General features: G+C 52.7%; 1 protein-coding gene across 1 annotated transcript in view; it reads right to left on the bottom strand.

Annotated features, from left to right (window-relative positions):
• LOC110402282 (cAMP-specific 3',5'-cyclic phosphodiesterase 4B-like) overlaps window positions 2,614-13,134 on the bottom strand; it is a 137,432-nt gene continuing 126,911 nt past the window's right edge. Inside the window, exon 8 of the mRNA XM_021404189.1 lies at window positions 2,614-3,194. Within this exon, the coding sequence (XP_021259864.1) occupies window positions 3,172-3,194 (23 nt within the window). The 3' untranslated portion in view covers window positions 2,614-3,171. The remainder of the gene's footprint in view (window positions 3,195-13,134) is intronic.

Genomic DNA, 13,134 nt, shown 5'->3' with positions numbered 1-13,134 from the left:
AAAGCAGGTATGCACAGCCAAAATACACAGAACTTGAGCATATTCCCCTTTCTAACTGCCCGCTGTTCCCTCTATCAACCACTTTATCATGTAAATTAGTCGAGCTGGAAGGGCTCGAATCCCTTCCAGTAGAAAATGTCTGCACTGACAAAAGTAACAGAGACTACATCATCCTTTCAGGAATACGGAAAAAATAGATCGCCTCGTCAGGCAAACTAAACAGGAGCTGCCCATATGTTTAAATAATGAGCTGCAAGGAGTTATTGCAGAGCGTTCCGTGCGATGACTTCAAAGCACGCGGAGCCACGGCTGAGGCTGAGAGGGGACAGGAGGAGGAGGGCCCGGCGGGGGTCTGCAGCCGTGCCAGGGGTCGGGGCCGCAGGGAAGCCCTGCTGCTGCTCAGTGCACGTCTCAGTGCGAAGGACATTGCTGTGAGAGCTGTTTTTCAGAACTGAGCTGAACAGAAGCGGGGCTTTGGGCGTATTGTCACCCCCCGGTCCTGTGCCCGGGGACAGATGTCCTCATTACCACGGGGCCACAGCCCCGGTGCAGCTCCACTGCCATCCCCGGGCTCCTCAGTCCTCTGTGGGTTTTGGGCTGTGACTCATCTCAACTTTTTTCATCCGTTTTCTTAAGTCAGTGAGGTTTCTGAAAGGAGGCTCTGACCGCACGTCCCTTCCCATGTCAGTGCGTCTATCCCTGCCCCGCTGTGCCCCGAGCCCCAGGTCAGCACCACTGTGACTACGTACGGAGCAACGGGGACGGTGCTGACCGTGACTGCATGGATAAGGCTGAAGACCCCCATGTGAGGGCCCCACGGCTGTCAGCACCACCAGAGCCCTGCCGAGACCCCCGGGCACCCCATGCAGACGGCAGCACTGCGGTGGGACGCAGCCTCCTGGAACACAGCATGACGTCTCCCACTGCATCGCATTTCAGTTCGTGTCGGGGTGTTGCACAACCAAGCCCTTACCCGTAACATTTCCCTCACATTCTAACGGGTATTTCTGCCATTTCTGCCAGTTTTCCCAGGCACGAGGTATCCAGGGGAGCCCCGGCCCTGCTGCACGGTGGTGGTGCCGGGGCTGGGCAGTGGGGCAGCAGCACAGCACACCATCTCTGCTCAATTCTCAGGCACTACTCTGTGCCCTGGCTGTACTGAGAAGGACTTACTTCCCCCTGCTGCAAAAACACTCGCTTCTGATGGACGGCAGCTTCACTTGCTGACCTACGTGGAGAATGTAAGACCTACAAGAGGCTGAGAGTCTCCATCAAAAAATACTTCCCACGTGGATAAAATGCCAAGGTAACCTTTTGTAGTGGAGGTGAGAAAGCCAGTCACTGCCGCTCGCAGCAGCCCCAAGCCTACGGGACAGCCTATTCCATACACAAAAAGCCAGCTGCTTCCTGCACCAGCAAAACACCTGGCTTATTTACTTCTAATTGCATCCTGGCTGCAATAAATTGCAGCTATCGGTAATTATAAACTCCTTCAGCATTTAGGGCCGCCCTCCTGGGTCTGATCCCCAGCTCAGCGCATCCACAGGCAGCAGGCACCTAAGCATCCCTGAAAGCACAAGTTTCACAGCGACGACGCTCGGCAAAACCCAAAGCAGGAGAGCACTCCTAAGAAACAAAGATCAGAGCACAAAAACTGCACAGGAAAACCCTTCCCAGCTCCCAGAGCACAGTGCTGGGCGCTTGGCCCTGCTGCAGCCCCAAGGTACCGGGGTCTCCTGCTGGCCCTCATAGATGCCATGTAGCCACGTGGATGTTTGCAGAGGAGCACGGGGCTGCTGGCAGAGATGGCAGCCCTGCTCCAGGGGATGGCTGAGAAACGCTGGCAAACAGCACTGTGCTACCTTTTGCACAGGCACCTACTTAGCGTGACTGAGGACAGAACCCTCGTGCCAGGGGTTTCAGGCTCCGGGAATATTTTTGCTTATTTACTGACACTTAAAATGGCTTAGTAAAAAAAAAAAAGAGAGCTTATTCGGCTGCGGATGTTCCTTAAGAACTCTAACAATACACTTTATGAGTGTCACCTGGGACTTAGGAGAGGCTCTTCACACAGCCCATTTTTAATCACATAACATCATATTCATTATCCGTTGCTGTCAGTGCCGTCATTGTTACAGAAGATAAGAAATGCTGATGAGATGGCAGATCCTCAGGTTAATTGTCTGAATGACAGATCACTATTTGTGAGCAGTGCAGACAGCACTCGTGCTTACTGAAGGCTTCATTTATGCTGCTCGGCCTGCGACTGCTCACAAATAAGAGCTCACACCTGAGAAGGCAACAGGGAGGGATATCATCATGAGCACAAAGCATTTCTTTGGAAAACGCTGCCCTGGTGGAAGCCCTCTCTGTGGGATCCTGGTGTCAGTCTGAGCCACAACGGCTGAACCAGACGAACTCACCTGGGTGCAGCTGAGCACCCTGGGTGTCCTGGTGCAGGTCAGGGGGAAGAGGAAAGGGGACAGGGGAAAAGGGAAAGGGATAGGGAAAGGAAAAAGGGTAAGGGAAAAAGGGTAAGGGAAAAAAGGGAAAGGGGAAAAAGGGCAAGGGAAAAAAAAACAAAAAAGGGAAAGAGAAAAGGAATAGGGAAAATGGAAAAGAGAAAGGAAAAGGGTGAAAGGGAAAGGGAAAGAAAAAGGAGAAGGAAGAAGATGGAAAGAAAAATAAAGGAAATGAAAAAAGGAGAAAAGGAGAGCGTGGTGGCCTGGTGGCTGAACACGGCACGCGGGCGGTCATGGCTCAGACAAGTCAACCCGATGCAGATCGCCGGCGGTGCTCCTCCGGTCCCCTTCCAACAGAAGAACATGCCCACGGCACGGCGGGGAAGCCAGCTTCGTGAGGTGCCCCGAGACAGCTCCTGGCAGCGCCGAGCATCACCCCGCAGCCGCGGGCAGAGCGCGTGCTCAGCAGAACAGGTTCACCGGCAGCGACACGCCGAGACCTGCAGGAGCAGGGCCGTGCACGGGCTGCCAGCCACCCGCCCTCCGCCCTCCCTAATGCCTCTGCGGTTGTTTACAGATCGTGCGGACGTGTTTACATATTTATCCTCAACAATGCCGAGCGAGTAACTGACACTAAATCATTTATTTGTTTAATGCATCCTGTGAGCGCGTTCATGGCTGCCCATGAGCAGGGAGCCATTTCCTTGAATTAAGCCATTGTTCCGGCAGATCCTGCAAACAGATTTGAGAGAATGGGCTCGGGGATGGGTTTGAAAATTCACAGGAAACGAAATGAACGGAACAGAGCACAACTGCGGTGATTCATTTAACGTCTGAGGTGAAAGTGCCTGAGCCTCCTAGCACCGTCCTATGACTTAAAAATGCCCGTATCCCTGTAGGACCTTGTACGCCTTTCCATATTCGAGGTGTTGACCAAGGGCCGGATTGCCAACTTTTTCTTGAGCACAAACCTAGGAAAAAGCCTAACAGGAGACCAGCCGATGCCCTGCAGCAAGACCCCCAACAGAAGGAGCCATGCACACACGCCATCCCACCCCTGGGTCCGCGACACTGCTCGGGCGCAGGGCTGGAGTCACCGAGTTATCTAAAATCATGGGAACGGCAGAGTATCTCCATTCACTATCCCCCCCCTCCAACATTTCATCGTGTGCAATGAAACTAATTATATCTTTTGCAGAGATAAGTGCAGATGTGCAAGAGAGGCACAAAGCCCCAGCACCTGTGGAACAGGTGGAGCCAGTCCTCTTGGGCAAGTCGCGAACAAATGGACGCGCCTGCCATTCTCCCCCTCCGGAACGTATTTTGGGACAGCGGCTCTGCCCGTAGCCCCAGCTGTCCCCTCTCACGTTTCTCAGCCCCCGGCCGTGCTGGTGGGGGAGCGGAAGCAGCGTGTCCCCGGGGAGAGCCGACAGCAGGACGCCGTGCCGTCACCCAGCATGCTGGCGGTGCTGGAGGTGGGGGTGAAGGCCTGCAGGAAGAGGGGATGCGCTCAGCTGGCAAAGCCTCACCCAGGGATGCTGTGGAGGTGGCACCGGAGGACACCCGGCTGTGGACAGAGCAGGGAGAGCCTCCAAGCGCAGGCCCCGCTTCAGCTGAAACAAAAGGAGGCTGTATTCGGAGATGATGGAGGAAGATAGAGAGAAAAGAAAACACCAAAGTGAAAGCTTTCTACTGCTAATTGCGAAAAATGACAGGAAACGAGCGAGATGCTGCTGCCAGGAGTAACGCTCGTGGTGCTGCAGTTGTCAGTGAGAGGGTTTGAGATGCGCTCCAACCCCAGGCAAAACAAGGCCGAGGCTCTGGTGGGCACTTTCAGGTTTTGCCTTTTCAAAGCAACAGAAATAAACTCTTAACGTGACACTGCTGAGGAGTCTGGCATTGCACTCCATTTCAGAGCCATTATAAGAGGCTCTAACTAAAGACAGGTCCTCCCTGGGACACACGATGGGGATACCCAGAAGTGCTGCCTGGAGAACTCAGCTGCAGAAGGGCTGAGGGGGCCCACGCTCAGCCCAGGGCTGCGGGCAGCAGAGCCCTCCCGCAGGAGGACACAGGGCTGTGGAAATCAGCACAGAAGGGAGAATCATAGAATCATGAAGGCTGGAAAAGCCCTCTAAGAGCACCAGGTCCGACCCCAGCCCATCCCCACCAGGCGCGCTGACCATGTCCCTCAGAGCCATGAGAAATGGCACAAGGATGGTGGAGATCAAACCAACCGCGTCCCCAAGCCGCAGTGGGCCCATTGAGGACCAAAGGCACTGCTCATCTCACAGCAAAGTGATGCCTGCCAGTGATGGGAGGAATGCCCACGGCTCACCCAGCCGCAGCGCAGGAGCCGGCTGCAGTCACCCAGTGCCATAGTAGCAGCGATGTTTCTGAGTCAACACGCAATGTGATTGCCGGCCGGCCACCGAGCCAGCTGCGATGTAACTCGAGCAACACTGATAAGCAGTAATATTAGCCTGGAGAAATGTCACTGGGCTGGGGGGTTCATCTGAACTATCTTTAGCCAGCTAAAAGTTAATCACCTAAGCTCCCTGCACAGTCAGTGGAAAGTGACTGGGACTTCCAAAGGGTGATCCTGATCTATTCTCGGCACGCCGCCTGTGCCGGGCTGAATCACCCTCTGAGGGGGCCTGCCCCCATCAGCTGCAGGAGGCACCTTGCCATCACAGAACCACAGGTCACCTGCTCCTGCCCCCTTCCAGCTCATCTCCACAACCACTTAGCTACTGCTTCAGCACTTCTCCAAATGGCCGCAGGACGCTGCTAGACATCCCCCTCCCCCTGCCATCAGCCACCAGCTGGGCACAGGGCTTTCATCAGCACCTCAGGCTGGCGGCCCCCCAGCCCTGACCCCTCCAACAGCACCCACACTGCCCCAGCATCCAGATGGGAATGCTGAAGGAAGTGGTGCTCATGACTCTCCATGGCCCCATGGCCAGGGCAGCCCCACAGCGATCATCAGAGAAGGTCATAGAACCATAGAACCATTCGGGTTGGAAAAGCCCTCTGAGCTCCCCCAGTCCACCCCCAGCCCACCCCATATGCCCACTGCCCACGTCCCTCAGTGCCATATCCCCACGGCTCTGGAACAGCCCCAGGGACGGTGATCCCCCACCCCTGGGCAGCCTGTGCTGGTGCTGACTGTTCTTTGAGGAAAGAAATCTCTCCTAATATCCAACCTGAGGTTGTGGCTTTCAAAACCAATTTGCCCCTACAAATCTGTGCCTACTGTTCGTTATTCACTTGTCCTTACACACTTGTAAATGGATATCAGCAGACACCCTCAGTGACCAAGCAAAGTCTGACTGCTTCATGGCTCCCCAGATTCCTGTTGTGTTCCTCAGGAATGGGCCTTTCTCCCATTGTCACCACGTCCTTCCTTTTGCTCCTCTCTCTTTTCGCACTTTGGTCCACTAGCAAGCTCCTTGCCTCACCGTGTCGGCTTCTGTTGCGTTTCCCGATCTTCCTGCACAACAGGACAGCTCGCTCCTGAGCTCGTAATACGTTGTCTTCAAAATGAGTCTGTCATTTTTAGCTGGCTGAAGTTAGGCTAAATTAATCTCATAGGAATGACAGCATCTTGAGACCAAGCAGTAACTGGAAGCCCTCAGCAGCAAACAAACGTGTTTTGCTTGCCAGGGCAGGCTGACAAGCCCTGGTGCTGGGCAGTGCATCCACTCCGGGCCTTGATTGAACTGTGATTCCTGCCCACCCCAGGCCCTGCCACGAGGCAGAAATGAAACACTTCAATGGAAATCCCAGCATGAGGCCAGCCTGGAGCAAGAGCTGAGTGCCCATGCAGCCAGTTAGGCCAGAACTGGATGGACCTGCAGCGCCCTTATTGTACCCACCAGCACTGGGTGGGTTACCAGCCAGGCGTGAGAACTGGGTCACCAGGACCCATACAGAGCAGCAGCTCACTGAGCAGACCATTGACAATGAACAGGAACCAGGCAGTTGCTTATTAATTAACCTAGAGCAGGGCGATCGCTGTTTATTACTTTGGGAACTGGAGCAGTCACTCAAGTGTCACTGTCCACAATCTGATGGCTTGGGCAGCAGGGTACCACAAGTCCCAAGAGCACTTCTACTTCTTGGAAGAGGCAACCAAGGCACCCATCTGGGATAATCCCAGCACAAAGGCATGGAAGGGGCAACCAAGGCACCCATCTGGGACAATCCCAGCAGTTCCATGCCAGGCCGAGCACCAGGAGCACTGGTCTCGAAGCACTGCCTTGCAACGATGTGGATTCACCAAATGTAGCTCAGCAAGAAGGATCAAAGCTTCACTGGCCATTGCTACTGAGAGTAGAATGTGTTTTGTCATGAAGCTTCATTCCTGTAGAAAAGCAATGTCAACATCTCTCCAGCTGAAACAGAACATCGGAAACTACTTGGAACAGACTAGCCAACAGAAAGCCACGGTCCAGAGTTAAACTCAGGACGTGCTCTCACTTTGTGAGTTAACAAGCACCGGATACAGAAAACTCTAGAACAGCTGCCTACACCTCAGCTTTAAATATGCTACAGTATAAAGATGGAAGATCAAGATTCCCAGAGGAAAGGCAACACTGCACCCTTTGCATGACAATGAGGAGTAAAAATGAGGTGTGAACACTAGGAAAACCCTAAGGAGGATGAATGGAAGTCTACAAGAAGCCCATTTCTGATTTGAAGATAAGCCTAAACATTTAATCTGAAATGCTAACGAATGAGGAAACCTGAAGATCTGAGGAAGGATTACGATCTGTTTCTGCTCAAGGCGGTTTCTGCAGCATCCTTTCCCCCTCCCACCGGGAACAATGCATCGTGGCTGCCACAAATCAGCGGGGTAAGTGACAGTGCTTTTATGGTGCCACATGGAAGTAACAAAATGCAGGAAGCATTCCGTCAGATGTCACTTAGCAGTGATATCACGGGGGAATTTGGGAATGGGATTTGCCTGCATAGCAGGAATTCCACAGTCCAGGGACGGGGGGAAGCAGAAACGGCAAGAGGGGCAGGATCTAATCTTGGCCTCTTAAATGAACAGGAGAGATTGCTCAGCTCCAACCTTACCTCGGGGAGCAAACACACGCTTTGGCATTTTGTCATTTTACTGACCGGGCTCAATTCCTTGTTGACCCGCCTTAACCACAAAAATAAGACATCAGAGGGTACCTCCCCTCCATAGAGTAACAAAGCAAGTGCAAAAGACTGCTGAGACACATACAGCAGAGAGCCCCAGGAGGAATGCTGAAAATGGGTTTTCTGATGACACTTTGCAGGGAAATAAATACATACCTCGAATGAGTTTCTGAAGATAGATCACAGCTACAAAGGCCATGACAAATATGAACCCCCATCCCTCCTCTACGTGCCATGGTCCTTCAGGGGCCACGGTGCCATCTGAAAGCCAGCCTCTATCAGTGTTATGGCCCCAGGAGCTGCAGATGGCCGTCGTTATCGATGGGCTGCAGAAAGAAGCATCCAACCCAGACCTAGAACTGAGGAAGAGGATTTAAACCCCAATTCCAGCTTCCTGTGCACAACGGGGAGCCCAGGTTGTGTTGCTGTCGCTCTGGCTAAACAAGGGAAGGCTGGACGACAGTGAGATGAACACTCGAAGGTGTGACTACAAGTGTGTTCTTCCTGAGCACATGGTGTGCACGTGAGTGCACAAGTGTGAGAAAGACACTGAAAATCAAGGATGCAATTATGAAATTACCCAGCTGCCCACTTAGGACTTAGCAGCACCGCGCGACACATTATCTTATTGGGTGCATGTGGGCTGGCGCAGAGAGGGCTGCTACGCTCACACGTGCAGGGAAACCAACTTGGATCCTGGAAGCAACATCGCTAACAAGGCGCTCCACCTCAACTAATTAGCCCTGCCTTTCAACAGGCTTAATTAGGTGGGGCACCATCCTGTGCTGTTGTGGCTAGACAGCTTCCGGTGAGGGAGCTGGCTCCCAGCGGCGAGCCCGGCGCTGCTGTGCCGTGGTGCCACGTGCCGTGTGCTGATGACATGCACCAAGCAGGGCTCCTGGCTGTGCCCCCAGCAGAAAGCAGGTGGAGGGGGGGGTCTCCCAGCCCCCTGGGTGCTGCCTGTGCAAACCGAGTGCCTGCAGCCCCGCTGATGCTCTGACACTCCTTGGGAAACCATGAGCGGAGTTTCACAACGGGCCTGACAAGGAAGGGACTATCCAGGCAGAAGAGCACCGCAATAATTCTAGTTCAACAAAAGGAGGAAAGAAGGCCACGAAAGATGTTGTTTCCATCCACATGCCCATCCGTAGCCATGAAAACGGGTTTGGAACCAGGTTAACCCAGAGGTAATAAACCCAATGTACTGCATATTGTGTGAAAGCCCCGTGATCCCGGTGAAACAAACGCTGGGTAGGAAATGGAAGAGGAACCTCAGGAACGACGCCTGGAAGTGCTGCGCCTCATCCACCCAAAAAGCTCCTCTTGGCCACCGGCATCAGATAGAGACAAAATTAATTAGTAAACCTTAGCTCTGCATGAGGAAAATTGTTCAGAATTTTTTAAAGGAGGGTCAGAATAAGGCCACCGAAGTCACCACAGCGATGCAGAACATGCCGCTGGTAAAATGTTGGACCAGCTTAAATCAGATCTCTTGGCCTTGAAAAGGCCACAGTTTCACATCAAGGTGTCCTCCCTTGTGTCTCAGCTTGGTTTCTTCACGGTCTTCAACAGAAAGCCAAGAATGTGTCTCCTGAGAGCGCCCAGACACAACTGGTAGGAACTCTTCAGGACACACATGAACCTTCGTGCCCACGCAGCCCGCTCTCAGCCTTGCAGAGATTGGCCATGCGGTCACCCCTTATGGGTTCAGCCACCACGCCAGACCTTCAGGTCATATTAATTATAAAATACAATTAAATAGATTTCTCGTGACTTATCTTTCATGACGGAAGCTTAAAAAAAATGGTTTATTTTGGAACTTTAATCTGTTTTCCTACAATAAATATGTCACGTACTCAAAGGGCAATAAAGTCTGCCTCACCGATTTACCTTATTTGAACTTCTGGCCCTTCTTTAGCCTCTCCAAACCAAGGGATGGGGCTGTCTCCTTACTGAAAGACACAGATGTGGCTACTCTGTGCCGAGCAGAACCACTCGGGCGTGCAGCGCGTTGCAAAAAATGACCTGTTTTGACATATTTGGTGCTGAAGTGATACTCTGAGTAAGCCCTATCAGCCCATCTGCGACTGTACTCAGCGGCACCGGGGATTGCTCAGTGCAGACCGTGGGCTGGTCACAGAGCAGAACCTGCAGAAATTGCTTGAACGATCTGGAAGCACACGCAATTTAAGAAGATGTTACTTAATCCGCGATCCTCCAGCTTCTGAAAATGAGGATATCTCACCGCTGGGCTCACCGCCGCTCCAGCGGCTCTGCGGTGGAACCGACGGATTCACAGCGAACACATCCAGACATTAACTCTGCAAATGCCCCACGTCACAGGACCAAAGTCTTCAGACCCTCAGATGCTGAAGGCAGAGCTTGGCCCTTCGTGGCACCAACTGTCCGCACTGAGCTACCCCAATCAGTGGCTGCAGCTGCTCGGGGCCGTGACTCAGTGCGCTGCGTGTTTACCAAACCGCACGTACAGCCTTTTAAAATAATCTCTTTAAAATCACAGATGAAGTCCCACGGGTAAAAGGGTGGGGAGGAAGAGGGAGATGCCGGTATCCTACGAACCAGCATCATTTGTTTTGACAGCTTTTAATATTCCGTATTAACGGCTTCACGTGCCGAGCTCTACCGTGCCTCTGTGTCACCTCCAAACCGGGGCCATCACGCCCTGGCCACCAGCTCTTATAAAGACGGGGACATTTAGGTCAGATGTCAGGGAGAAATCCTTTACTCGGAGAGTGGTGTTGTGAGGTCTGGACCAGGCTCCAGTGCCAGAGCTCAGCCATAAAACGCTGCCCCAGGGGCAGGTGGAGGGTGAGCCCCAGCAGGCTGGGAGCGCAGCTCACGTCACTACAGTCACTGCGGGCAGCAGCAGCAGCCCTCCTCTATCACGACGTATAATTTAAGACCTTCAAAATATATTTACTTAAGGCCTGTGAAATATACTTATTTCAGCACCTCGACCCCGATTCAGGGAAATCAAAATGTCAGCTAGACGCAAGGCGCGCTTGTTAACAACCTTGGTTAAAATATCAGATTAAATGGAGGTGAAAATGTTCCCCACTGAAGGTCAAATACAGGTTGTCCTACTGCAAATTACTGCAGCGGTTCCTCTTTAAGTCTCACGCCCCATGGCACCTTTCAGGACCTCCTGCACAAGAGGGGCACTTCATGTTCGCCCTGGCCAAAGTCTCAGCGCTCCAACTAGCACCGCTTCTCTGAAGTAATTAATTCTGTCGAATAAGCTCAGCGAAATTCACACAATTTCTGCGAAACATCTGATTTTCAGCTGCCCGGGGCCTCCCATTTAAGGCAATTTGCAATAAAAGGCATTCTAAAGGCACACTGAATTGACCACATTTGGATGTGTGACAAAGGCAGGCTCACAACGAGCGGCCGCTGCTGAAAAATGCGGTGCGAGGACCATCGCTTCCCGACTTCGTCTCTTCTGGTTCCTCATCCATAAAGTGTGATTAACAGATTTTTGGCTCGTACCTGGGTAGGACGTTCCCACTGCACATAGATGGAAATACTTCAGAGCTTCACGCAGTACAGCTGAAACCCAGGAAGCTGCTAACAGCTCGTGGCATTCTCGCAACAGGAATTTCGGGAAATACCCTGCCCAAAGAACTCGAACAAAGGTGAAGGCCCAACATGTGTGCTGGAGTAGGATCTGGATGCGGACCATGGCCCATAAAGTATCACTGCCATAACAGGAACTGTGCCGGTGGGGCTGGAAAACTCGTGTCTGGATTTCTCTTCATCCACAAGCAGCTCTGGGAGGAGAGGAGGGAAAGCACGTCACGAGTGTAAGCACGGTCCCCGTGCTGCACCCTGCAAACAGACAGCGTTCAGAGGAGAATTAAAGCATCGTGGTGTCCGCAGCACGCTGTAAGGCCACGGGAGGCTGGGTGCAGAGCCACCTCCTTAGACAGCTGCCATCCTCCTTCTGGGCACCAACGCAACGACGGCGACTTCAGAGAATTTTTGCAGAGCGTGGAGATGGGGTTGGGGAGTTTTCATACGTGCAGATGTTTGCTTGCCTCCTGGAGGCATACACTGACTGCTTGGATACTTAGACTGGAGCGTCCACTTCCAAAAGGACAGCTTTAAAAACATCTAATTCGCTGCTCAGTAAGTGCCCCTGCTGACAGCTCTGGGGACACACCAAACCCCGACACCAAAACCCCAGCACCAGGTGCCCGGCCTCGGCCAGACCCCGCTCCCCATCCCACAGTGGAAAGCTCCGAGCCACACACACAGTGCTGAGTGCAAAGCAAAAGACATCAACTGCCGAATCAGTGCAGCACCAGATTCCGCGGGTTCCTTTTATGGCTGCTTTTTTGTTTTGATTAAATGCCTGAACGCACAACCGAGCCAACCAACAGCACCTTTGGACATGGAAATACATCCCACTAGACTTATTTAGATGATTTTTAAAGCGTGCTCTTAAAAATGTACATCTCTGTAAGCACACCTACTCTTCCAGCAAACCAAGGCCGAGCATCTTTTATTAATAACCATAAATAATTAACAGTTGTTTCCTTTCTGCCAAAGAAGTATGCCGATTATACCACACTTCAGGCTGTCATTTACAGACGCTTCGCACAGAGGAAACAATATTACACTGAAACGTTTCATTACCGATTAGCATAACACTTTACCAGCTGCACCGGCACATTATCCTTACATAAATAAGCACAACATGCTTCAGCATTAGCAATCCTCTCCTCTCTCTTTTAACTCTACCCAGGATATATCTTGATTTTAAAAGCTGTTTTTAACCCTGATGGCTGTCATCCCATAACTGTAGAGCTAGCTCCGGTGGACAGACCGTTCCCATGCTGGGGGCAATGGGTGCTCATCATCCCCTGCCCATCACTTGCTGTCTGTCACCCGCTGCCCTTTAGGGCTGCTGTCCCCCTCTGCCCACGCTCCCACCCAGAGAACAGCCCTGATGCAGTCAGCGGGATCCACGACCCAAAATTCAGCCGCCGACAAGGACGGAGCCAGAGATACTCACTTCTTCAAGCAAAGCGGCTGACGCTCGGAATCAGGGCCCGCAAGACGAGGCTGGGAACATGGGGACTGCCCAAGGACAGGCTGCTGCCGCCGGGACCCGTGCGGGGCATTACCCTGGGAACGGCCCTGCACAGACGCAGCCTCTCACGCTCCCATCGCCAGCTGTGTCCGGACACAATGCCGCGGCACAGAGCTCAGCCTCGGGGGAGGAAGGAGAGGCTTATATAGAGCTGCGGGGGGATGAGCCATGGGTGCCGTCAGGAGCCCATCGCAGCTCTCGCTAGCTGCAAAATGCCGATGACATGGAAGCCGAAGGGGCTCGGCTCGGTGGGACAATGAAGAGCCCTGCTCATCGCTAAGGCATGCACAAACTGCCCCGCAACCTCACAAATAGCTCCGCCTGCCAGAAGTTTGGTTTGGGTGCTTTTGTTTGTTTTGGTTTCTTCTTCTTCTTTCTTTTTTTTTTCTTTTTTTTTTTTTT

The sequence above is a fragment of the Numida meleagris genome, chromosome 7 (assembly GCF_002078875.1).
Source record: "Numida meleagris isolate 19003 breed g44 Domestic line chromosome 7, NumMel1.0, whole genome shotgun sequence".
Lineage (NCBI taxonomy): Eukaryota > Metazoa > Chordata > Aves > Galliformes > Numididae > Numida > Numida meleagris.
This window is presented reverse-complemented; position numbering and strand designations above follow the sequence as displayed.